This window comes from Rhinolophus ferrumequinum, chromosome 11 (genome assembly GCF_004115265.2).
Source record: "Rhinolophus ferrumequinum isolate MPI-CBG mRhiFer1 chromosome 11, mRhiFer1_v1.p, whole genome shotgun sequence".
Classification (NCBI taxonomy): Eukaryota; Metazoa; Chordata; class Mammalia; order Chiroptera; family Rhinolophidae; genus Rhinolophus; species Rhinolophus ferrumequinum.
This window is the reverse complement of record NC_046294.1, coordinates 65,087,384-65,113,719: the sequence shown is the minus strand read 5'-3', so window position 1 is coordinate 65,113,719 and position 26,336 is coordinate 65,087,384. Positions and strand designations below refer to the sequence as shown.

Here is a 26,336-nt window from a genome sequence, read left to right as displayed (position 1 = left end):
AGGGAATCAGAGACCTAGTTCCAAATGCCAAGCCCATGACTTCATATTTACACAACCTTTTTCAAGCTACTTAACCCCACTGACCTTTAGTTTCCTTACTTGTAAAGTGGGTTAGTCATCCCAGTTTTCAGATTGTTGTGAGAGTTAAATAGAAGAGAATACGTAGGATAGTGCCTCACATTAAAAGCAGTCAATAAATGTTAATTTGCACGTATATTAATAACAAACGTTTACATTCCCTGTTGAGAGGCACCCATGCATCGTGGCTGACCCACTCACAGCCTTGCAAAGGAGTCATAAATATACTCAAGAATTAGCAATATAATCACATTGCGAAAGTCTCAAATAAAAGCCACGTTTAAACCGTTACCTCCTTTTGAACTCTCTGTGTCTCATCCCCACCCCATCAGGACTAACAAACCGTAGCTGAATGCGAGCCGCAAAGCAAACCAAAACGAATGTGTCCATGTAACTTTGCTCATACACTAGGGGGTTAGCAATATAACTTTAGGTCTAGTTTCCATTAAGTTTCATGACAGCCCCATGCCTTATTAATCACAAGATAAACAGCTGATATTTAACTTTCTAAATGCAAGTGGCTGCAGGGGTGGTATTAGTAAAGTTGGAACAATCCAGCAGGGAGCACGGCTCTAACTAAAAAAGATGCTCTGTAAATGTGTTTGAATAATTTAATTTAAAAAAGAAGGAATTTGACAGGGGCTCCTTACTTATGATGTTAGTTTGCTCTCCTTATCTCGTGCATGCCCAGATGAAACTTTCTTTGCCAGCTGGCCTGTACTGCCTGCACCAAGTTAGTTTCTTGCTCCTATTCCACATCTCTGGGCTCTCCAAAACCTTTCAGCCTGTCAGCGACCCTTGTGGGGCTTCTCTCCCTCTGAGTTCCAGTCAGAAAAATGCCCCTTTGCCACTTTCTAATCATTCGTCTCTCCACTCCCACTGCCCTCACATCAAGGACTCTTTGAAGGCCAGCCAGCATAGAGGAGCTGTGTCTCCTGCCAGCCCTCAACGTCAGGGCACAACTGCCTGTGAAAGGTCACCCCAGCTTGCCCACGGCCCCATCAGAGTCCCCAGCAGTGCCTGACTGGCACCGTTCTTTCTTCATCCCGAGAAGCTTTCCACCATCAGAAATGAATAACTTTATTCAATAGCTTTTTTGACCTATTTTAAAACATTTCCCTCTTCATCAAAGCCAAGACACCTCCATTAGAACATCTAGAAAGCACAAAAAATGTGAAGAAGTCAAAAAGACTATCACTCTGCTACTCAAAATACCCCCATGAAGATATAATCATTATTAACATTTTGGTTTATTTTTTTCCTCTGGCCTTTCTTCTACACTTGTATTTTGCTTAACATGATTCTACGCGTCATTCCCATGTCATTCAAACCTTCTTTAATATCATCTGATGGCTGCATAATAGTCTGTGGTAAGGATATTCCAAAATTTACTATTTTCCTGTAGATAGACATTCAGGATGTTCCTGAGAGGTTTCTTGAAGCAGCAAAACACAGGCTTCTGATACTGGGGGTGGGGTGGAGTGGGGAGTGGCAGAAGTTGGAACAGCGGCAGATAAAGATTTTCCTTCCTCCAACCCCATCCCTCTATAGGTACCTTGCTAACTTTTTCTAGCGATGCATTAGATTGTTTTCTTCTTTTTATGCATCTTTATGTGTTTAAGTTTATATGACTTTTATTGTAATGACTGTAGTAGTATTATAATGTTTTCGTGGATACGGGGTAAAAGGGGAATATCACTCCCCTGTAATTATATCTATGGTGGCTGTCAGTTTCGTAACTGAAGGTCACAGTAGGTCTTCACATTTATTACAACCACACTTCAACTGTGTGAATGTGATGGGAAGCTCCTTACATTGTGAGATCTTCTCTCCCTTCAGAGTATCTGTTAAGAGTGGTACCTGCTTTATAAAGCTTTCCCTAATGACTGCTTTCCCTAATCGCTCCTAATTAATCAATCAGTTTTCATGGATGTTCCTTGTCTGAAAGTTTTAGAAACACACCCAGACATGTTCTTGAAATTCTTCACCACTTAGAATTTTATCGTGTATAATCCACACTACTACTGAAGTGGTTCATCTTGTCTGTCTTTTTCTTCCAAGCTCATTTGAAGCATCATGAGAGAAATGTGTGGTGAAGAACTCAAGTTCTGAAGTCAAACAAACTGGGGTTCCATCATTACTAATGGTCAAGACCTTTACTCCCTTGTGCATTTGTCATCTGTTAAATGAACTTAATACCACATTTCATCAATTACAGGAGGCAGAGTTTTCACAATTTGACATAACTGAAGTCAGGAGGAATCTTTCAATGAGTGGCATGTTAAAGTTGAAATGACAGCATGTTGTTTCTTTTCTTTCGTAACAGATAAAATAATGATGGACATTATAATCAATGGTATAAGCTTTAATGAAATATGTTAGTGTCCACCTCACTGGGTTATTGTAAGGATAAATGAGTTTAAAAACATAAAAACAAAGCATAGCACTTGGCACAAGATTAGCACTCAATATGTGTTAGATATTATAATGTCTTACTCCACTTTCGGGTCCCTAATGGTCCCTAATGGGTCACTGGATGAACGATGATCTCATGTTGGGAGTGACCAGGTGATGGCTGGGACACGTTGACATTAAGGTGAGCTCTTCAAAACCTGACTTTAGAGATCGGAAAAAATCAGAAATGAGTTGAGTCTGCTGTCCTCCCCGGGACAGAGCAGGTCTCTGGAGTAACTTACCTGGCTTTGTCATGGACACTTGGAATCGCTTCCCACTCTCCGTGTCCTCCACTCCATGAGCTGAGATGGAGTACGGTCGACTGGCTTTGTTCTTAAATATGATCAGGATAGAGTCACCCACCTCGGCATGAATCATTGGGCCTAAAGGCAAAACACAGGTCTGGGTGCGTTATCGTTGCTCCTTTCAACACTGATGTAATTTAAATGTCAGTAGTATTTAGTAAAATAAAACAAAGGTTAATGTCACTAGCGTACTCCCTTTAGAGGGCAATATTTATATAGTATTAAATATCACATAGTATTTGGCAATTGGAACAACCTAGTTTCAAAGCCTGCCTCCTTCACTTATTAGAGAGGTCTCAGGTAAGTCAAGGCCTGCCTGAGTCTCAATTTCCTCATCTGTAAAATGGGTTAATTACACCTTTCTCATAGGGTTATCATAAAGATTAAATAAGATGATGTACGATAAGTGCTTATTTCAGTGCACTGAAACACAGTAATAAATGCTTAAATTTTTATTACTGCAGAGACACAATTTCCAGGAAAAGCCATATCCATTATATGATGACTTCCGGTTGTAATCTCCCTGTGTGTAACCTTTGTTAAGTCTGAAATTGTTCACTATCTGCTAAATGGATATAATAATAACAAGAATTAGAATCCAGTGAAATAACGTGTATAAAACTGATTTGAAAGCTAAGAGCAAAATTAAAACATTTATGTATTGATTTATGATCAATATAGTGATTTCACTAATGCATGGCCAATGCAGTTTCTCAATATTTGGATACTTGATGAGCTGTGCTCTCTTCAGCTCCTCACATGTACACATTTCTGTTAGAAGCCAGCAGCCTGTGTGCCGGTGGAAATGGGTCCATATCCCACAGGAGAGGCCTGTGCCAGAAGGACTGTGGGATGCTCCTCGTCCATAGACACCCCTGGTGCCTTTCACCTCTTGGTGCCCAGAATGTGGCACAAATGCAATTTGCCCAGCACACACCCCACACTGAGAGCGTTAAACAGTGGTCTTTACAAGGCACCGTTTTGAGGAGGATGGAAAGAGACTCCTATTTGGAAGCTCCTTAGACCTGATCCCTATTTATTTGCTTTTTTGGATACTTATTGCATTCTACATTCATAGGGACATATATTCATGGTACAGGGGTTCTGACCACACCATTCTTCACTGATTCAGACGATGATTTTAATTGCTTTGTCGAGAAAGACCACTAAAGGCCTTAAAACATCTAAAATTTGTTGTACTATTATCTTTGGAAGGAAATAGTATGAATCATGAAGTGTCCGAACAATGCTCTTTAAAAAAAAAAAAAATATGAAGCTAGAAAAGAAATTTTTAGGCATGTTTTTAAACAGTAAATTTGGGTACAGTTCTAGATAGGGGCATTTGCACGCATATATTAAAATCACTATTCGTATATTCATTACCACTTAAATTGCACATGTCTTGCTGCACTGGTGAGGAAGAGTGAATGCCTTCTGATTTATGGACTGGTAGGTCACAGGGAACAGTAATGAACAGTAATGTGTCTGCATGTGCCCTTTATAACTTCACGAGTACAGGCCTACCCCTGAGCTGCAGAAAATGGGTGGATGGGCCTTCCTCTCCCCTGGCCAAGACACTGCTGGGCTCACCTTTGATGGAGTCATTCATTTACATCATGTTACCGAGCAGACCCAAACCAGGGCTCTTTGGGGGGCAACCCAGCTGCCTTGGCAGGACCAGCACCTTTTCTTCAGAGCTCAAATGACACACGCAAGTTTCAAAAGAACGTTCCCACCAGAGCTGACTTGATTTAGTGTGACAAACAAATTTGTGTGCCAGTGTTAATAGATGGTGAAGGTGTGGGGTAAGTGGGTGGGCATTTAATCATTTATCAAACTAGCAGTCGTGGTGCCTTATTTAAACATTAAAAAGCACTGTGTAATATCATACTTTATGTATAAGTTATCTCGTGCATTTAAAAATGGGAACGGATTTCAAAAAGTCATCTAATTAAATGTCAACAGTAATTGAAAATTTTAAAGATGGGGGAAAAGATAAAGGGGAATAAGAGGTTCAAAGCTCCAGGTATAAAACAAATAAGTCTTGGGCATAAGCTCCAGGTATAAAACAAATAAGTCTTGGGCATGTAATGCACAGCATAGGGAATATAGTCAATTATATTGCGATAGCGTGGGATGGTGTCAGATGGCTGCCGGACTTATGGTGATCACTTTTTTAGGTTATAAATGTTGAATAACTATGGTGTACCCCTGAAACTAATATAATATTGTATATTAGCTATATTTTAATAAAAATCTTTTTTTAAAAAAGTCATCTAGATTAGCTCTCTGCCTTAATATCTCCTCTTCACGATGGGGTCAGGATTGGTGATTCCCAGGTGAAGAAAAGTGGGAAGGAAGGCAGGACGTGCGTAGTTGATTGACAGGTCAGGCAGCGCAGGGCATCCGATGGGTGGAGTCAATACCGAAAAGGCCGTGAGTTAGCACCTCCCAAACTGAAACCAGTCTTTTCACCTTTAGCACCCTCTCCCGTAAGGGGTTCCTCTTGTGTCAGAATTATTTTGACAGTGCTGTCTTATGGCCCTGTGCCTGTGTAATCAGGAACCTTGAAGAAGTTATGCAAACACTCTGCCTGCTGTTCTGAGGCATTGAATTGTTTCACATTAAAATTTCCTGGCTCAGCAGAGGGGTGGAAAAGGAACTTCAGGGCAACACGTGGCAGTTAGACTGCCCTGATGATATGGATTCCTGTTTCTGTGTTATCTGGAAGTCTTATTATTACTGTTCTTTGGATGGGCTGAGCACACAGCATGCTCCCCAGTAGGGCAGAGCAGGGAGATGTGGCACTGAGTGCAGTCAGGCTAGCCTGTTCCTTCCCTCCCTTCTCAGGTGTACGTCTAACAGACGTGTGCGTGCTGCCATCTGTGCCATACCCAGCAGTTCTAAGTGCTCCTCTCGCGGTGGTCGGGCTTTGATCTCCACAAACTCTCCATTGGTGTATTCCCTGTAAACCACTTTCTTGTACTGAGAGCCAATCCAGTATTCTGTGTGGTTCATAAATATATCTCCATGTCTGCAAATCAGAAGCGTCAAAAGTTAAAATTGTCAGAGGGTAGAAAAACCTTGAGTGCTTCTGAGGGGTATGGGGTTACTTCAGGGCAGTGCTTCCCAAACCTGGCTGCACTCAGGACCTCCCTGGGGAGCTGACCTTTTGCACCAGGCTCTCTGGGAGTGGGGCCAGGAATCTGCATTTGAAAGCACCTCAGGGGATTGTGATGTGAGCAGCCCATCACTGGCTTACGGCCCACTCTTGGGAAACATTGCACTATAGCCCTGATGGGTCCCGAATAGGATCAGCCTTGCCAGCCTTAGTTAGAGACTCCTAAATGCCCCCTGAGGTTGTGCTTCTCTTCTTGGGGGGAACTAACCTCACACACATGTCCATGCACGCACACACCACACTCTACCACCCTGTGTTCCTCTAGATTTCCTATGTATCATTCTGGGCCTTGTTATGGGTTTCCACTTTGAAGGATCTCAGGAAAGCCTGTGGTTTGTGTTTGTGCATGTGCCCATATACAGTTGATTCTTGTTATTCACAGTACTCATGTCCAAGAAAGTGACTGCAAACATCAAAATTATGCACACTGAACCATGGTCCTAGGGGAAACACAGGGCAAGGTTCCTTATAACCTCTGGCCACAATATTGTCATCAACATATCAGTATATAACCTTGTGTGTTTCTGTTTAAAGACATTTTGTCTCATACATATCAACATTGAATTTACAGCCAAAAGCCCTTTAACTCATGCCTGAATGAAGCTTGTCTAACACATATATTTCCTCTGCAAAACCTTCTTGAGCTTTCCAACACTACACAGCACTTCAGCACTATGCTAAAACAGCTAAATCACCAACAAAAAGCATAAAAATGCAAAAAAAAAGACAAGAAAAGAAAAAAAGTGGCACTAAATAAACCACAAAAATGACAGTTGTTTACAGTATGAGATCTGAAAGAAGAAGGCAGAGCAATGCCTTGTTTGACCTCAGCTGGGAACATGGATGTCAGGTGACACGAAATTTTTGCTGCTTTATATTTATGATCACAAAAGCACCACAAGAACTGATTTGGGGGTCACAAATACATTTTAGTAGATAGGTGAATCCACAAATATGGACTCCACCAAAAATGAAGATTGACTGTATATTGAATCTATCACCAAGATAGATCATCACAAAAAACAGAAAACCAATGTACCAATTTTATCTCCAATCTACGGTATGCCTCATCTCCTTCTACTTCTCACCGTGAAACTGCCCACTCCAATCTAAGCTACCTCCATCACTTACCTGCATTAACTGGAATTGTTCTTCCCGCCACCTGCACTCCTGTCTTCCCTCTATTCTCTATACTGCAGGCAGAGTGATCCTAAACTATACATTCAACCACGTTTTCCCTGTGGAAAATCTTTTCATGGCTTCCTCCTTGACTCGGCTCTCACACTGCCCCTTCACCATCTACCTCCGCCAGGCTCCCCAGCCCCCATACTCTACACTCAGGTCATTCTACCATTCACTCTCTTGAACACCATGCACCTTCCATGCGTCCTCCCCGCCTCCGGGCCTTCCATGTGCTGCTCCCTGTGCCAAAAACACGCTTCCTAGCTCTTCAACTTGTCCACTCTTCATGTTCCAGGTCCAAGACGCCTTCCTCCTGGAAGCTTTCCCTGACCGCTTACCCTCTCCCCATCTTTCCCCCAGATGGGGCTGTGTGCTCCTGTTGTGAGTTCCCGCTGCACCCTGCCGTCCCTCTCATAGTGATTGTCTCACTCAGAGTGCTTGCTCTAACAGGTTCCCCATGGATCAGGAGGTCTGTGTGGGAAGACCTTGTTTGCTCTTCTCAGCACTGTTCCACCAGCACTTTGCACAATGTCTAGCACCCAGCAGGTATTTAACAAGTGCATATGTACCGTATGCCCTACTTTATGTTTCCCAAGGGAAGAGAATTTTTCTTCTACTTTTATTTTCCGGGTGTCCCAGTAACACTTGTGGTAGTGACAAGCACAGACTCTGGAGCCATGCTCTGCTGTTTTCCAGGTTTCCTTTTCTGAAAATGGGGAGATAATAACCTATCTAGCTCCCAGGATTGGTGTGAGGATTGTATGAGATGAGGTCTGCAAAGCACTGTGTCACGTACAGATTAGGCACCATGTAAGCGTTTGCTCTACCATCGTCTCTCTAGGATGTCACGTGCAATGCTGGGCAAAGCTGATCAAATGGGTCAGGGTATTGGGAAGGTCATACCAGATAAAGAGTTTGTCAAAGCCCTAGCAGAATGCCTGGATCATGGTGGGTGCTCAGTAGATGGTGGTTATTATCTCAAATCCCATGTTAGTTACGTTACCTGAAGATAAGTCCACAAGAAGAGTATAACTTTATTCCTCTATAGCCACTGAACCTCTGTTTTCAAATTCCTTCCCACTGCACAAACCCTGTACTGATGGTCTCATTTGTTGCTTTTTGGGATCCTGAGGCCTTCCTGGTAAGTTCTCAGGAAGTCCTAGGGAAAGACTTCTAGGTCCCAGATGTGCTGACCAGGACAATAAATGTCTCAGGGATAACCTGTACTGAGAGGTGGTTTGAAAACCAGATGTGTCCCATGCTCTGGCCTTGCATCAAAAGGCAGAAACACAGCAAATGAGGTGCAGAAGAGGCATTTTTCCCTGGGCTCCTCTCTATAGAGGTGCCACAGACGTGCTACTGGGGGAACTTGTTTCAAATCTGCACTTTGTTCTTATCTACAGATCTGTCGTGTTTTGAATATGTGAACATGTTCTCAGTTCACTTTGCTTTTATTTATTAATGGTCAATACCCAGAGTGGCTGGGGCAGGGTACAAGCACACTCAGCTGCTTCTATCTCTCTATGTCATTTGGGAGACAATCCCAGAAGACTGTAACTACGGCTTCCTGCCAGCGCAGAGAGATGGAGCACTTAAAACAGAAATTATACCGAGTTTCAAGAAAATAATGAAGACTATGTTTCTTACTCATGAGCTAAGAAAGTACATGTGACAGAATTATTATACAATTACTTTTTAGTTATGACAGGCTTTTAATGGATAATCATTTTAGAAAAGGCCAAATTAGTGTTCACATTTCATATTCTACTGCACCAGCCTGAGTCCTTAGCTTGCGTGGGCAGCACTGGTCTTGCCGGAGAAGGGTATCTGGTTAACAAATGGTTGGCGAATAATTGAATGAATTATAAGTCATCCTCTCCTTGAGGCAAATCTTTTTAAAATGAAGAGGCATTTTATTTCTTCATTTATCCATAAGGTGGCACTGTTATACTCTTCTTGTCCAGGAATCTGAACCCTCAAAACAGAGGCCCACGAGGAAGAAGAGAAACAAACGTGTTAAGATCGAGAGCAGTCGTGTTTAGAAGAGTTTGTGTGTGACGTAGCCGTAGAGGATTAGTGAGAGGGGTGAGGCAGGGAGAGGGGGAGGGAGGGTGATCATAAAGAATAAAGAGGAACAGGGGCAAGTAAGTCAACATGGCCGGTGGAAAGAACACAGATTTGTCCTTCAAAAGGTCTGTGTTCAATTCCAGCTCTGCCAATAACCAGTCGGACAATTTTAACTCTCTGCACCCAAGTCTCTGAGTCTGCATGTGGGGACAATGATATCCAAACAGAGGATAGTTGTGAAGTGGGGGTTATGAACTTTGGGGGAGGAGGTCTGCAGGTCTGAGCCTGACAGATGGCTCTATACCTTGTCTGACTCTACCCTAGTGCACCCCGGAGGGCTTAGGGCTGGTGGAGGACCAGTGCTCACAAGCCTGTGCAGGGCTTGAGCCTCGCTGATTTGCCCACTACGCCCTCCGTGGCTGGCAGCGCTTTCATGGGAATGTCAATTTTGTGGACTTTCTGGGTACAGGACCTAGTAGAGAGACCTGCTCGTCCTACCCCCACTCGGAATCTCTGCCAAGGCAATGCCTCCTGCACCCTGCTGGGTTGTTCCCCAACCTGGAGAAGCACTTGGTCAATGGCCCATCCTCAGTCCCCCTTCCCGGAGGTCCTCAATCTACAGCAGTCCATCCTCTCACCGGGATCTACACAGCATCCCTGCCACCAGCTGCTGCACTCTTTTATCTTCCCAGTCCCAGGATCGCTGTGGGATCTGCATCTTTCCTTAAATCCTTTCACTCCAGATGCTCAATCACAGGCACATTCATTGGTCCACAGCCACACTTGGAAACAGCCACACACTGGTAGAGATGTACTGAGCCTCCAGCGAGTGTCCTCCAAGTAACTTCAGACCCCCCTCCCGGGATGGAGATGGGCAGCTTCCCTAATATTTTGTGCTCATAGTAAAAGTCTCTGTCAGAACTGTGCAGGCAAAACCAGGGCATTCTTAGGTTTCCACATTTGATAAATGTCTACAGTGCATGTGCAATCCCACCCAAGAGACTTGGCTTCGCCCGTGGTACCTTTCCCCTTCTGCGTCCAAGTGCTGCTTTTCGAACTCCCAGTTTTTGTTAGGGGCATAATCCCATTCTACCTCTTCAGCGGCGATGTAAAAGGTTCTTATCATCCCGTAGGGCTGCTCTGAAGGGTCCTTGTTGCCACAGCTGTTGACCTCATATATCTGATTCATGCCTCTCGTGAAGTGGTGCATGGTGGAACAAAACACCCTGAAAATACCTGCAAGAGAAATGGCTTGGCAATTTTTTTGGTTTTGTTCTTGGTTTTGGTTTGCTAGCACTTTTACATATTTTTTTCCAAAATAAATAACCGGTAAGGTAGATTTCTAAAATATTAATTTTATATACTATTTTAAAATCAGACCCCTAGAGGAATAAGTTACTTTGAATATATTTATTTATGGGGGGAAATACCATTTGAAATTCATTTGTAATGGAAAAATGAAACTTGCACAATTGCTGCCAAGAAGTAATTTCGCTGTGTCTTCTCTATTCTGTGCACACCGATTAGAAGACAGTCACTCCTGGAAAATCACTGATACGTATAATTATGTTAGCCCAGCCCAGTTTAAAAAGAACTGATTATCTGTAAGATTAACACCCTAGGCAAAGTTCAAATTAGGACACATTTCTGAAGTCATGTATTTTGCCCTGAAGGATTTCATAAACTATAAATCGCAACACATATAAGTTATTATTACTAAAGCCAAATGTATTACTTCATTAAACCTTTGCGCAAAGGAGGTTCTCATTACCAATGGTAGAGTCTACATTATGCCAGATGAAATGCAAAAAAGCAACTAGATTGCTCTACATAATACCAACACTCATGCCTGACTGAGAATTATATAATTTTTAAACTGTATTTTCCAGATGCATTGGCATCAGGTAGATATACCTTAAGGAAATTTACCATAAAATCATATAAAACAAAATTATTGGAAGATATTAACTCTCAGTGAAATTATTGGATATTTCCAATTATTGGGATCCAATTGGAAGTACCTGATAATTGGATAATTCCAAGATTATGAGATAAATCTTCCCTTCCTCTAATAGACTGTGTTTTTAGAGTGGCTCTCGTTAACTACCGTTCAGAGTGATCAGTGTGGCTCTTGTTAACTACTCTGTTTCCCCGAAAATAAGACCTAACTGGAAAATAAGCCCTAGCATGATTTTTCAGGATGACATCCCCTGAAAGCCCTAATGCGTCTTTTGGAGCAAAAATTAATATAAGACCTGGTCTTACTTTGGGGGAAACATGGTATCTACAATGCACACAGATAGCTTTTGTCATGCCACACGTGTCTAAATATTGCCAAATTACCCCTTCAGGATGAGCAAAAACCATTGGTTCAGTGGTACCCTAGCACCCATAGGCACTGGTGAGGAAGAGTCTCTGAAACCACAAGGAATATACCTCTGAGAACAGAGTTGGCAGGAGCGCCTGCATATGTTGTTTTCCAGGCAGCCCGTTATTTATGTGTTCATCGTGTTCTTCAATAGTCAGGGAATTATCTTCTCTCAGAACAAAGAGGCGTTTAACGCCTTGTTTGTGGTGATGGTTTCAGGGATGTATACTTATCTCCAGACTCATTAATAAGATCCAATAAGATCCAACAGACTTAATGTATACAAATACATGAAATATGGCAGCTCTTTGTACATCAATCATACCTCAACATAGTGTTTTAAAAAAAACAAGAACAAAAAGAAAATGCTTGAGTTGCAGGCTACTGTCTATTCTATCTACATTTGTTTTTGGCTCATCGTTGTGGGACAGGAATGGGTGGACAAGCTTTTAGGTAGCCACAGATTTATACTTACCACCAAACATAAATGGAAAAACATTGTCGTGAAGCTCTTTAGAAGCATAGAGGGCACATGATTAATATTTAAGGTACTGGAATAAGTAGCCAAGTCTCTAAAATCATTCCAGCCAGCGCTAGCTTTGAATGCCTATTTTGTATGGATTAAAACTATTTGACTGTTTCCCTCCCCTCCGCTTTTTGGTTTTGAAGAGTGTATTTTAAAACACTCATTGTGCCCAAGGCATCTCTTGGTTTGGGTGAGTCATAATTTAACAATTATATTGATATAGAAAGGTTGAATACTAGAAGTTTCCAAAAGTGAGAATTATGGAGCTCCTAGTCTCAGACAGTTCTTGGGGAAGAGTTTTGAAGCCCAAACCTCAAGTTGTTAACCAATGGCAATGTGTGGCATCCGGTGTGAAGTAAAGAAACAAACATTCACTCGTAACAGAGGCAGAGTTGGCAGAGTTGGGTAGCTATGGGTTTCTTTTTAAGATGAACGAACAAGCTGGGTTGGAGAAATGCATTGAAAGCCCATTGTACTTGCTATCCTTATTTTTCATGCAACAGTTTACATATGCTGCCATATGTTGCTCTATATATTTTATAAAAATGCCCCAAGTATCCAATTCGCTTGGGCGTCTCTAAGAGAAGGGACAGGTACTGGCACTTCAGTGGCCTTCCATGGACTTCAGACCCAATGCAACTTGTCCTCTGGGGAAACCAAGGGAGCACAACAGAATGAAATTAGAGAAGCCCCCAAATAACTCATCAAGAGGGCACTATCCATCTCTACAGAAGGCAGACTGGGTCACATCATAACCTAGAAGCATCCACTGGGCTCTCCACGCCTGGTAAGATGCTTCAGGGCAGCAACTAAAACAACGTTTGTGCTTAAAGAGCACAAAAACATCCTCTTTCTTGCACCTGAATTCTTCACAGATATGAATCAAGATCATTCTCGAAAGATTTGTGCAGCAAGGTCACTTAGAGGACTACCACTTCTGCTGGTTGGATCTTGTTTTCGATGCTTCTCCTTTGTCCTTTATGCTATGTGTTTGGAATAAAATAGGACTCCCTGATTCCAGTCAAGACTGTATCTCATTCTACATGCCCTGAAGTGCCCAAAGTTGACCAGTTTCTTCAGAGAGAGAGGACCCTAAGAGTATATGCCTGAAGATAGGAATTTGGTCACCTGAGATGGCCCCGCCTAGTTTACCTGCGTGGTCTGGCTGCATGAATGCCGTTGTAGAGGTATGGGGAAACAGGGCCAGGGTGTCGCGGTGAGTCCCTCGTAGATGGATGGTGTTGCCTTGAAAATAAACTCCATGCATGTCCGTGTCAGTGCCCATTCCAATCATGTGCCAGGAAACTCTGTCCTTTTTACACATGTTTAGGCCTGGCTGGTTGCCATACATATAGCCATTAATAGCTAAATGGAAAGAAAGACATAATCAGAGCCCATTATAATTTTGTAGACATAATAAAAACACATCATCTTAATGAGATTATCAGTGTATATGGTACGGGGATGTTCAAGTTCAAACTAGTCACAGAAGATCCTTATTATCAGAGAATAAATAGCCCTGGGGAAAAGTCACATGGTGAATCGATTTAAAAATGGAGACTGAAATTAACAAGGAATAATGCAAATATACTATAATCGTGAAAATGTTATGTTTAACGATGTATATACAAGGGCATGAATTCTAAGAATCAATAAGGAATAATCGATAAGTTGTTTTCTGGCAAAATTTTTTCTGACAAAACTGTTTGATGGTGTAATATGATATCCTTCATTTCAAATTTTCGTTTTGCAGATTATAAAGAAGATCATCCTTGCAAAAATATAAACTTTAGCCATTTCCTCCAAAGTCTTCTCTAAAACTCTTGATATGAAACTCATTTTCTTTTGAGGTTCTCATCCTGTCATCTCTTTGGTAAGTGTCTCTTCCTTGGTTATTAATTCATTTAATTTTGTCAGATTCTCATTTGTCAATGGCTTTGCATTTGATTCTAGAAGTTACCAGACATCCCTTTACTGATTTCATGAATCCTGCACCATTTGAAAGATTTGCAGTTGATTGACATTATATTCAAATGTCTGGTCAGTGGAGAGGGACTTTTTTGGGGGGAGAGGGACCCTAAGTTTATAAGAGGGTAATAATTTTGCCTGATGATAACTTTTGTTTTCCTACCTCAGTAAAATAACTGAAGGGACTTGGAATAATGATTACTTACAGATGAAGACCCTCTGTATCTCCAGAAATGCAAATTGTTTTTATCTGTTACATCAACCTCAGTCCATTGATAGTGGCTACGTGGTGAAGTGCCTTGAGAAGAATTGAGAAACCACATTCCCACTCTGTAGGGGGATGAATGCCATGACCGAAGAGCACTGTCTGAGAGGTAACTGTGCATGATGATGTCATATTATGCTTGATGCCTCTTAGAGAGAGCAAGATTATATCCCCGCCCCCTCCTTACGAATGCCCGTGGTAGGAAAGAACAACTATCATGAATGACCTTCTGTTATAACCCCCTTGTCAAATAAAATTACTGTTTTTATTATTTCTGTGTCTGAAGAACGAGTGGTGCTTGGCAATTTTGCTCAAATATCTAGGATTATTAGTAGAATGTCCAAGAAACCCTGGGGCTTCTGAGAAGAACATCACATTTTCTGAAAAAACATCTTTGATAATGTTTTTGCAAAGAAATGATCTAAATCTTGTCCACTGAATATTAAAGAGATAGTATTGTAAGTTGGGGTGTTAATAATTTAGTCCTTAGGTAGCTGGTAGAGAATCTTCCGTTGCCTTGGAACTCCAGTTGAAAGCCCCTCTTTCTGGAACACTCATTCGTTCATTCATTCAACAAACACCTTTGACTATAGACTTTGTCTCCTAATAGGTGCAATGCAGAGCACTGCCTACCACGTGAGGCACTTACTCTTTGGTATTGTTCCCATCTTTCTTCCCCCCACTCCACGCAAGAAGACTGAAGATAGAATTTAATTTCTAATTAATGTGAAATGTAATTAAAATACATTGTTTTCCTTGAATTTTGCTTTAAAATTGACATATTCTATATGTCCAACATATGAAAACATATTCCACATTGTCAAACCAGGATGGGGCTGGATTTGACATGGGCCATTAGGGTGGTTAGTGTTTTCTCTAAATAGGCCTCTCGTGATAAATTTCTTTTGCAATTAGCTTCTCCACTAAGGAATTGTTGTTTCCTCCTTTCTAGTTTAGTTTCCCTTTTTTATTGACTAGGAGGAAGGTTGGAAACAAATTTTGTATTCGGGTTATAACAAAACTTTTCATAGAAGATGATAATGAAAATGCCTCACTCCGTGCTTTCCATCTGCCCAAGAGGGGACTGTTGGAACAGAGCATCTGGAACCACAGGAGTCTATGAGCTGGTTGCTATGGGTCACTTGGAATATTGGACATTTTTGGGCTTCCTTGTGGAAGAGGGAGATTTGGAGCTGTTTTATTATTTCCCCATAATGTTTCATAGGCAATAAATAGATGTTATGTTTGATCCTAAAAACCAGCCCTTTAGCACCTGTTACCTTACAGCGCCTTCTTTAGGTACTTTTTTTGACGGCACACTCTTACAGGCATTTGAGCTTGGACTCTTTCTCATGATTTCACGCCCTTGGGTTATGTGCCCAAGACGAACAAGAATCTTGTGGCAGACCAATTACAAGGTGGTATGCTATTATAACAACCGATGGAGAGAGAGATGGAGAAGGAGAATTAACTAATTCCTCCGAAATGAAGATCTGGGATAGGAATGGCTAGTGTTTTACAAATTAACCCTTTAGACAGACACTCCTACGACTTGATAATAGATATTCTGCTGTGTGATTACCTCCCATTATCACTGGGGTTATCAGACATAATGATGTGATTGCGAACCCAAGGGAGGGCATTTTGTCAGTAATTTTATCCATTTAAGATATACTTTGATCTTTGCTAGTTCAAATTTTGTGTTGGTTCATCTAAGGCTGATAAAGTGTTTTAGAAGTATTAATTAAAAGTCATAACATCTCTGGGAGGTAGAGAGGTTTCATCATACCCTGTGAGGCTGAAGCCACAAAATAATTTACTCGTGACCAAGAACAACGCCCAAGAAACCAAAATTAAGATAGTTACAGCATTGCCAACACTTTCACTTCAAATGCAATTACACCTTTTCTTTACAGGAGGAAAAGTCGTTTTTTTATACCATGCATCCTGTTGGACTTCACAAACTCTTTGTCCTCTTTGTCAACCGCGAAGGGACGCCGGGTAAACTTCTGGATGTTTTCATCAAGATACAGGCTCAGATTCTCATCGAACACTGTGAATAGCAGGTAAAATTCCTTGTCTATGCCTTTCTATAGAGAAGAAAGAAATGAATATAAAAAGTACAGGTTGGAGGAATTCTTGACTCTGCTTCGCTTTCAAAGTGAACACAAAGTAAATAAGGATCAGCACCAGCCTTCAATTTACTGGGTCATTTTGTGAACCAGGATTCTGAACATGATTCTGGTGAACTCATTCCACCTCTGAAAAATCCATCTCATTATATCCTTTTCCCTCCTCTTGTGTCTTCCTCTGGGCAAATAAGTCCCCGCTGAGAGGCTTTCCTACTCTGTGGGACTAGAGTTATCAGCTGGACGTTATTGTCTTCCTCTCCTTACCATGGCCTCCATGTCCTGGCCCCAGACTCTCTCTCTCTCCTGGATTTCATAGCCTTGGACTCACCCCCTAGCTTACACCAGCCACCCTGCCTTTTGCTCTTCCGTGAACACACCAATCTCATTCCCACCTCAGGGCCTTTTCGTGTGCTGTTCCCACTGCCTAGCAGGTTCTCTCAGGTCTTGCTTAGGTCACTTCCTTACTTTATCCAGTTCTCTGCACAAATGTCACCTCCTCAGAAGACTCTTTCCTGACCACCCTGTTGAAAACAGTCACTCATCTTCTACCTTGCCTCAAACTCACCCACTTTACCCTACTTGACTCTTCATAGCACTTATCTCTGACTGAACTTGTATTTTGTGTATGAACTTACAATTGTTTTCTCACTGCAATGTAGGCTTTATGAAGGCAGGAACATTTTGGATTTTTCTCTATATGCCCAGCTCCAAAAAAAAAAAGCCTGGAAAAGCAGGCACCCAGCACATGTTTGTGAGTGAAATAATGAATTCAGACAACCTATAAGACTTTGCTATATTATGTTACCTTGAATTGATATTGAGGGGACTATGGATTACTTCCTCTCTGTGTATATTTCTAATCCATCTATTTTGAGCATATCTGACCACACAGCATCCTGAATGCTGAAATATGCTTTTCTTTAAAGGTGAAACAGGGAGGTGACTATATTTTCTGTCCCTTAACATCTTCCTTTCTCTTCTAATACGCTCCCTTCTAATTCACCCTTCTGCTGCCTGCTCCAGAGGGATCCTCAGCAATGCTATCTGATTACATCTCTTTTTTTATTAAACTGGACAATATGATCTAAACTCACAGTGCGCGATCCCAGCCTACCTGTACAGCCTCATCTCTTGGCCCTTCCCTCCTGGTACTTTGACTTAAGCAAGGCCAAGTTCCTTGCAGCAATCTGAACTTGTTGTGTTCTGCAGGGCTCTGTCCTTCATGCATGTACCCCTCAACTTTGACGGTCTGCCACCCTAATCCAGCCTCAAGGGCCAGCTCAGCTGTCCTACCTCTGTGATGCTTTCCTAACGCCTCATCAAAGACATGGGTACTCCTTGTTTTACGCTCTTACTATACCTTATATACACTTACTGCTTTTATTGCATGGTGTTTTAGAAGGCAGTAGTTTAAGATGATGGAAAGAAACAATGTAGGCTTGAAATTTTAAAAAATAAAATATAAAACCTTGAAGAGACATAAAGGGTCAAAAATACAAAAGCTGATAGGCTATGGGAGCAGGCAGATCTAGGTTCTAATGCCATTATTCTTTTTCATGATTTTGTGCACGTAGGCTGGCTATGAATGGTATTTGGCTCAGGTAACAATGCACAGAGATTATAAGATGCTTCTAGCAAACCTCAAAGTTACCATCGAATGTGGCAAAATGATAAGTACCTTACAAAGTTTTTCTAGCACTCAATTTCCTTCGCTCAGGTATTTAGCTAGTAGGAAGTAGGGTAGTATATTGGGAAAAATTCAAAGCTGAATGCTCAAAGTCCCATGTTCTACTGCTGACTATCACTACTAACTAGGTGTCTTTCCTGGGATATCACTTAATGTCTCAGAGCCTCAGTTTCTTCTGCTTTATAAAGGGCATGATCCTTCTGCTTTGCCTCATATGATTATCGCAGCACAGTGTAAGCATTCAGTCTTCTTACACAAGCATTTTTCAGGGTCATTCAGAGGACCAGGGACACACTGAACCTCCAACAGACATTTCCAGGTTTGGTCCTTTGAACAGGGAAATGAAAATCTGAGGCGGACCAAGATATTTTGTGTCCTCTACTTAGAAGTTCCCTTGAGCCCCGAGGCAGGTCCATACAATGCCAAACATTATAAAATATACCATTTAAATAGTCTTGCTATTTCTGACTGGTGAAGTAATTCCAAATGGCCAAATGACTGGATTTTTCTTGTTTCATTAACGTGTTTAATATCGTGCAGAAATAGCTTGCAATGCTAGGCTTTGCCACACTAATAAGTGCAACCATCCAAGCTTCTAAGGGGGGACTTGCTAGACGTTAACGGCATGCTTTCCTGTTCCTTCAGCCATAGTGATCAACTTCCAGTTCACAGTGGTGAGTGACAGTGGTTCTCAACCCTGGCTGCACTTGGGAATCACCTGGAGATTCTGATCTAATTGGCCTGGAGCACCTGAATCAAAGATGTTTAAAAGGTCTCTGGGTGGTTCTGATGGATGGCCAAGTTTGAGAAAATTTGTCCGAAAAGAAAGGATTGCAATTTGCATTCCACATAGATCTCAGAAGATTCCAGAATCAAAGCAATACACAGGGAGATACCCACCAAATCCCAGCCACAAGAAGCAGAAATCCTGGGTATCTGGGTGGGCATCTCTAACTTTGGAAAATCAGATCTTAAAATTACAAAATAGGGCTGGCTTGGTGGCTCAGGCGGTTGGAGCTCCATGCTCCTAACTCCGAGGCTGCCAGTTCGATTCCCACATGGGCCAGTGGGCTCTCAACCACAAGGCTGTCAGTTCAATTCCTCAAGTCCCGCAAGGGATGGTGGGCTCCGCCCCCTGCAACTAAGATTGAACACGGCACCTTGAGCTGAGCTGCCTCCCAGATGGCTCAGTTGGTTGGAGCGCAGGCTCTCAACCACAAGGTTGCCGGTTCGACTTCCGCAAGGGATGGTGGGCTGCGCCCCCTGCAACTAGCAACGGGCAACTGGACCTGGAGCTGAGCTGTGCCCTCCACAACTAAGACTGAAAGGACAACAACTTGAAGCTGAATGGCACCCTCCACAATGAAGATTGAAAGGACAACAACTTGATTTGGAAAAAAATAAAAAGTCCTGGAAGTACACATTGTTTGCCAATAAAGTCCTGTTCCCCTTCCCCAATAAAATCTTGGGGAAAAAAATTATGAAACAATTCAATTCCCAATTATGCCGAAGTCAATTTAAGACGAAGGGGGAGAAACTCCTTTTGTTACTGACTCTTTAGTACTATCTAATCTCTAGCCAGGTTACTGCTTTCTCCCGTACCATCCTGAGTGGACCTTCGATGACCTACCTGTGTCCCGTCATCATCAAGCACGCCCTTTTTACAGACGAGCAAAGGCCCTACGAGGCCAGAGCTGGTGTCCTTGATCGCTTCAACTGCTGAGAAGTAAAGGTAGGTCAGACAGGGAGGATCATCCGCTGTCGGGCTTACACTTTCAGGCACTGTCCACCTGTATGTGAAGGTTTCACCTGGCTTAACGTGTGCCCCTGGTTTCAGAAAGCCTGAGGAGATAAATGAAACAATTACTCAAAGCCACTGTCACAGTCCGCTCTTTCATGAGATAGAAGCTTATCTCAAAGGATTGTATACTTAATAGATTAGATTTAGCATCTTCATAGATACTATTTCTTAATCATATATCAGATTTCGAACATATTAAGAGTGATAGTCGCCCATTTAGCGATTAAATGTAAACCCATACAATATTGAGTGCCTTCTCTGTGGAATATATTACATGTGGCCCTGCAGAGGATACCCCAAAAAATTAAGCAAGAGACTTATCTTTAAAGAGTTTAAAATCTTGAAGGTTGAATGAGGAAATAACCCAAATAACTACAAGATAGAAGGAAGGAAGTGAATGCCCAAGCTGACTAAGCTGGTAAATGGCAGATCTGGGATTCAAACTGGGGACTGTTTGATTCCAAAGACTGCACACTTAACTTTCACATTATATTGACAAATGAACACTGAATCTCTCCTACTAGGCTGAGGCCAGAGACCCTGCATCTTGTCCAGAACTTTGCAAAAATGTGTGCAGTAAGTTTGCTGAGTTTAACAGTAGAAAATACAGATATTTGGGCTGTCACTGGACTTCTTTCTGCACACACAGAAAAAGTCATGGTGTGCATTTTGACCAAGCAGGAGAGTGCCAGTATAGGAGATGCTGCGGCTGAAGAGGGTGAGGATAGGTCTGGGACAGTGAGGGGAGGGGTTGGTGGACTTCTACTTCCATTCCTTCATCCTCTGTCCCTCACCATCACCACAAAGCCTACTCTAGATGGTCCTGGCCTCTCACTGGGGCATGAAGAAATAGCCTAGGTAGCCATGATGTCAGCTGTGGTGATGGGGAAGGCTGCCAAGGAAACGAGGAGTTTCCTAAGTGCAGTATCATGAATGGAAGGATAGTTCCTGCAGCCACTGTGCAGAAGCTGCCTTTCTTATGTATAGAGAGCCTGTGCAACCTACTTTGTGATGGAGAGACGCTATAGATGAGGGTAAGCACATGATACTGGCTTAAAATAAACATTTGTCAATAAATACAGAACAAAGACCATGTGTAAGATTTTGATGTCTACAAAACATTGGAAATCAGATTTTCCCCTCAGCCTTCCCCCAAAGAATCCTACGCAACCTGTAGCAGAAAAACTCTTCATCTTAAAAAGTGGGGGTGACTGTGAAAGCAGCTCACTTTGAGATTAATTACACTACTGAGGGAAAAGAAAAAGAATTGATATTTCCTAAGAACCCACCGTGGGCTAGACCTGTGCTGAATTCTCTCCATCCCTCCCCCAAAGCCCTGTGAGGTGAGAGTCATTATCTATATTTGATAGGTAAGAAGAATAAGGTTTAGAAAATTGAAATAATTGCCCAAGCTCACTGGGCTGGTAAGTGAAGGGACCAGGATTTGAACCTAGTCTGTCCAGGTCTAAGTCCTTTGTACAGTCACCTGCTTCCTCCGTTAAGCGTAGGCTGAGACTTACCATCTATGTTTGGGGCTGCATCAGAGGCTTTGTCATAGACCACACCATGGGGCAAAATACTGTAGACTTTGTCAGCTTTGTTGGCAAAAGTCACTAAGAGGGTATCGCCCACCTCTGCCCTGATGACTGGGCCTGAAAAATATCAAGAAGAGGAGGGAGAAGGGGGTGAACATAGTCACGGAGATGTGAATATGGTCAAGAAAAGAGTCGCTCCATGTAGACGTATGAGTATATGACCCGCTAAAACATCCACACACACACCCCCATCCCGTTCAAAACATGACGGATGGTTTTACTCTACCAAGAATTCCAAGATGGGCTTCTGCCTCAGAGAGTCTCTTTCTTTGAGTAAAAGTTGCATCAACATACTCCACGTACTGAGCCTTCCAATATTTTCCTCCTATTCTGTTGTCTGCTTGTGCAAAGTAGAACTCGGAGTCACTGTGGAAAGAATAGGAACCTGACTGAGGACACATCTCTGCATATCCACCAAATGTGTTAATTATGGAGCTTCATTTTATGATCTCTAGCCCATTCACCCACTCGTCTCCCCAGAACAGGTTTCAATAAACTCTCCAGGAATAGTCAACCAGCTTTAAAAGTGTTCAGAAGCTGGATATGCGCAAGCTCATTTCTGTCTTAGCCATTGCACTTTCTTCCCCAGAAGTCCAGCAACCGAAGAAGAAGGCAAAGGTCAACTCCTTACTTACCAATACTGGAGTCCCAGAATGGTGTCCTACAAAGTAACAAAGAGCTAACTGGTGTCTTTGCAGAATAGGCAGCCCTCGCTCTCTTGCCGATGCCAGTGTGAATAGTCTCTGCATATAGTAAGCTCTAATATCTGGCATTATTAAGGACTGGAGTGTCTAGTTAATCAAATAGTTTAATTAATGGAGAGTTATCACATAAGCTATACACATGAAATACTAAAAGTCAAAGTTGTGAAACACTGTACTGTAAATTCTGACTAGTACTAACTCTATGTTCTCTTATTTCTGTTAATGGTACCATCACTCTTGCAGGCTTACAGGCTGTCTCTTTGTCTTCGTTTTTGCCTCATCCCCCTATCCTGTTCATCCTTCCTTTGCAAGCGCTTATTGCACCCTTCTTTTTCTGCACCTTTTTGCCATCTTTTCCTTTCCTTTCTTCCCACGGCCACAACCCCAGTTCATACCCTCATCGCCTTGTGTCTGGACCATTTTATGAACCGCTAACTGCACACTCTCCATCCTCTCTCTCACATTGGCTCACTTACTTTTTCTCAGCATACACACGACTATAACTAACGTTAATCTCCAAAAATGGTCATTTTCATCGCAATTACTGGCTGCAAAATCTTCAATTGTTTCTAATTGCCAATCAAATAAGGATTACAGGACCTGTGCAGTTGAAAGCCAGTTTATTTCACCCCAGTTCTCTTCCTATTGCTCTATGCAAATGCCCATTCTCCTATGCAAATCCCCCACTCCAGTCATTCTGATCTAATCACTCTCCCCTACATGGTAGGCACTTTCCATTAACCCCTGCATCTAAAATTTCCTCTTTTCACTATTCACTTGTATAAATTCTATCATTCTTCAAGACCCTGCTTAGGTTCTTCCTCTGTGAAGTGTTTCTGGCTATCTTAGTTCTCTCTGCACGCCCAGAGAATTCACTGTCTGGGCACCTCATCTTAATTCTATTTGTAACTTACGAAGTTATTTCTCTTCTGTGCATACTTCTGTGCATTCTCCACCTGAGTGTGGGAATATTGTCTCTGACCGCCTTGCATCTCTTATGTCAGTTAGTATGTTGTGTTTCCACATATTACATTAAATATCAATTGAATATAGCTTAATATTTCATATTTTATAATGTGCTACAGAATTCTGGAAGGCTTCTAAGACATAATTTTCAAGGCTAATTCTCTTTATTCTCTTTATGGAGAAATACTCGTTAATAGTGAATGTTGATAACAGAGCTTATATATTGTTCACACAAATTCCTTAGGCAAGGTTCAAGTGCATCAGTTTTGTGGAAGAACAAATGAATTAATAGAATTTACAATGAAAGAAACAAAGCGTATCTTATTGATCACAAAGAGAATTTTTAAAACATTCCCTCAAACGTAAAACCAATTATAGAGTAATAGCAATACTTTTTGGTATTACACTGTACATTTTTTAATGCTCTCATAGACATCATTACATATGATTCTACAATAAGAAGGTCACAGGAGTTCACATCCACTTAATGGTTTGATTCAATTCAAAAAATACTACATGCTGGGGCCCAGCCTGGTGGCTCAGTTGGTTGGAGCTCCATGCTCCCAACACCAAAGGCTGACGGTTCGATTCCCATATGGGCCAGTGGGCCCTCAACCACAAGGTTGCCGGTTCAATTCCTCGAGTCCCGCAAGGGATGGTGGGCAGCGCCCCCTGCAACTAAGATTGAACAAGGCACCTTGAGCTGAGCTGCGTATAAGTTCCCGGATGGCTCAGTTGGTTGGAGTGTGTCCTCTCAACCACAAGGTTGCCGGTTCGACTCCTGCAAGGGATGGTGGGCTGTGCCCCCTGCAACTAGAAAAGGCAACTGGACCTGGAGCTTAGCTGCGCCCTCCACAACTAAGACTGAAAGGACAACAACTTGACTTGGAAAAAAGTCCTGGAAGTACACGCTGTTCCCCAATAAAGTCCTGTTCCCCTTCCCCAATAAAATCTTAAAAAACAAAATAAAAAACTGTATGCCATGGAAACCCAGAAGGAAAATGATTAACTATGATTAGGGAGTCAAGGAGGCCTCAGGTAAGAGGTGACATTAGATTTTGAAGGAAAATGGCATCTTACTGTACCGGGAGGGAAAGGAATTGTAGGTAAAGGGGCATAACTTACATCAAGTTGTCCTTGAACTAAAAAGAGAAAGTTCCCTTGATTGAAAGAGAGTCCTGTTTTATTCTGTCTTCAAAATTGTCTTCTCCATATGTGCAAAGACCTATTCTCTTCCCTGTCAGCTTAGTATTTCTTATGGCACTTAGCACTGCAATTTGCACATAGTAGGTGTTCAAGAAATGTTTGATGAGTGAATGAGTGTGAGAATGAATGAATGAATATAGTGTTTTGATTTAGCCAGCAAATCACAAAGCAATAAATAGTCTTCCAATTCTCAGCAGTATACACAGGGCTCAGAACCCCTTAAATGGTGTCATTATACCATTTATGTAGTACGTGCTCATAAGAGCAGTGTCTGGGGTACAAATGAGATCACAGGGAAAAGCCTAATAGATGGTTCCTTTATGAGAGGCTTAGAAACATCAGCAAAAAGAGCTTACCTGCCAGAGGCATTTAGGGGAAGACCAGTGAATTTGTTACAGCCTTGAGGACCATAATCCCAAAGAATTTTTTCAGCTGCTATAAAGTAGCGCCTCTGTTGACCTTTCATCTTGGGGTGCGAAACAGCATTTTTGCAGTTACCAACATTATATTGCCCCAGCATACCAGCTGCAGAACAGAAGAAAACCATCAGCTAAAGTATAAATGCTCACAAAAGAAATCATACAGGAAAAGACTGATAGATTTGACTTCATGAACTTTGAAAACTTTTGTACAGACAATAAGACCATCAACAAAGTTCAAAGTAAAGGATTAATAGCAAGATTTTGTTCTTTTTTACTGCTGCATAATATTCCATTGTGTATTTATCACATGGTTGGACCTAGAAGGTATTATGCTAAATGAAATAAGTCAGATAGTGTGGAGAAGACAAACACATTTTAAAAAGGAATTTGGCAATATATGTCTATAACTTAAAAAGAAAATCAAACTCTCTGACCCAGGAGTTCCAAATCTAGGAGTTTTGCTAAGGAAACGTCAGAAAAAGTATAAACTTATCTATAAATTGATTTTATCAGTTTTGTTGATAACGCCAAAAAATGGGGGGAAATATAAACGTTAAGCAATAGAGTGTTGGTTAAGAGAATTGTAATCTCCTTATAAAGGACACTGGAAGGATTAACAATGACGAAGTAGCTCTATATTCACTGATGTAAGTATATTTCTGATATATTAATAAGTGGAAAAAATAAGCTACAAGGCAGTATTTTATAAATAATATATGCATTTAGGTAAAGGTCTAGAAAATAGTGATGGAGGATATTCATCAAAATGTGACACTTTTCTATTTTGATGGCATTATTGAGTTTTAAAATTAAATTATAAATTATATAAATGTCTAACCACTTTGCTGTACACCTGAAACTAATATAAAATAATATTGAATGTTAACTGTAACTGAAACAATAAATAATTTTTAAAAAATAATAAAAATAAGTTAACAATTTAAAAAAAATTGAATTATATGTATTTTCTAAGTTTTTTACAATAATTTTTCTCTGAAGGCATGGACAATTTAGGAAATGTTGTATTTTAGCAATCTATAAACACCACTTTACATCCACAACTACTAGCCAAGCTTAGCAATCTTACTAGTCTCAAACGGCTGCTAATGTGAGTTTAAAACTAGTTTCTTCTGAGATTTAACAGCATGGGACCTTTTAAGAGTAGGGATCTTGTGTTGAGAACACTTAAGATCTACCCTCTTTGGAAATTTCAAGCATACACTACAGTATTGTTGACTGTGGTCACCATGCGTGTATTAGATCTCCAGAACTCATTCATCTGGCATGACTGAGACTTGGTATTCCTTGAGATGTCAAGTATTCCCACCCCTGCCCCCGACATACGCACAAAGGTAACTATGTACGGAGATGGTTATGTTAATTATCTTGAGTGTGATGATCAGTTCACAATGTATGCATATATCAAAAC

General features: G+C 41.5%; 1 protein-coding gene across 1 annotated transcript in view; it reads right to left on the bottom strand.

Annotated features, from left to right (window-relative positions):
- HEPHL1 (hephaestin like 1) overlaps positions 1-26,336 on the bottom strand; it is a 57,340-nt gene that overhangs the window by 9,710 nt on the left and 21,294 nt on the right. The window contains exons 6-14 of the mRNA XM_033120699.1: positions 24,842-25,010; positions 21,836-21,975; positions 21,535-21,666; positions 19,844-20,055; positions 16,334-16,484; positions 13,314-13,526; positions 10,290-10,503; positions 5,732-5,871; positions 2,775-2,915 (exon numbers count right to left, since the gene is read on the bottom strand). Coding sequence (XP_032976590.1) covers positions 2,775-2,915; positions 5,732-5,871; positions 10,290-10,503; positions 13,314-13,526; positions 16,334-16,484; positions 19,844-20,055; positions 21,535-21,666; positions 21,836-21,975; positions 24,842-25,010 — 1,512 coding nt within the window. The remainder of the gene's footprint in view (positions 1-2,774; positions 2,916-5,731; positions 5,872-10,289; positions 10,504-13,313; positions 13,527-16,333; positions 16,485-19,843; positions 20,056-21,534; positions 21,667-21,835; positions 21,976-24,841; positions 25,011-26,336) is intronic.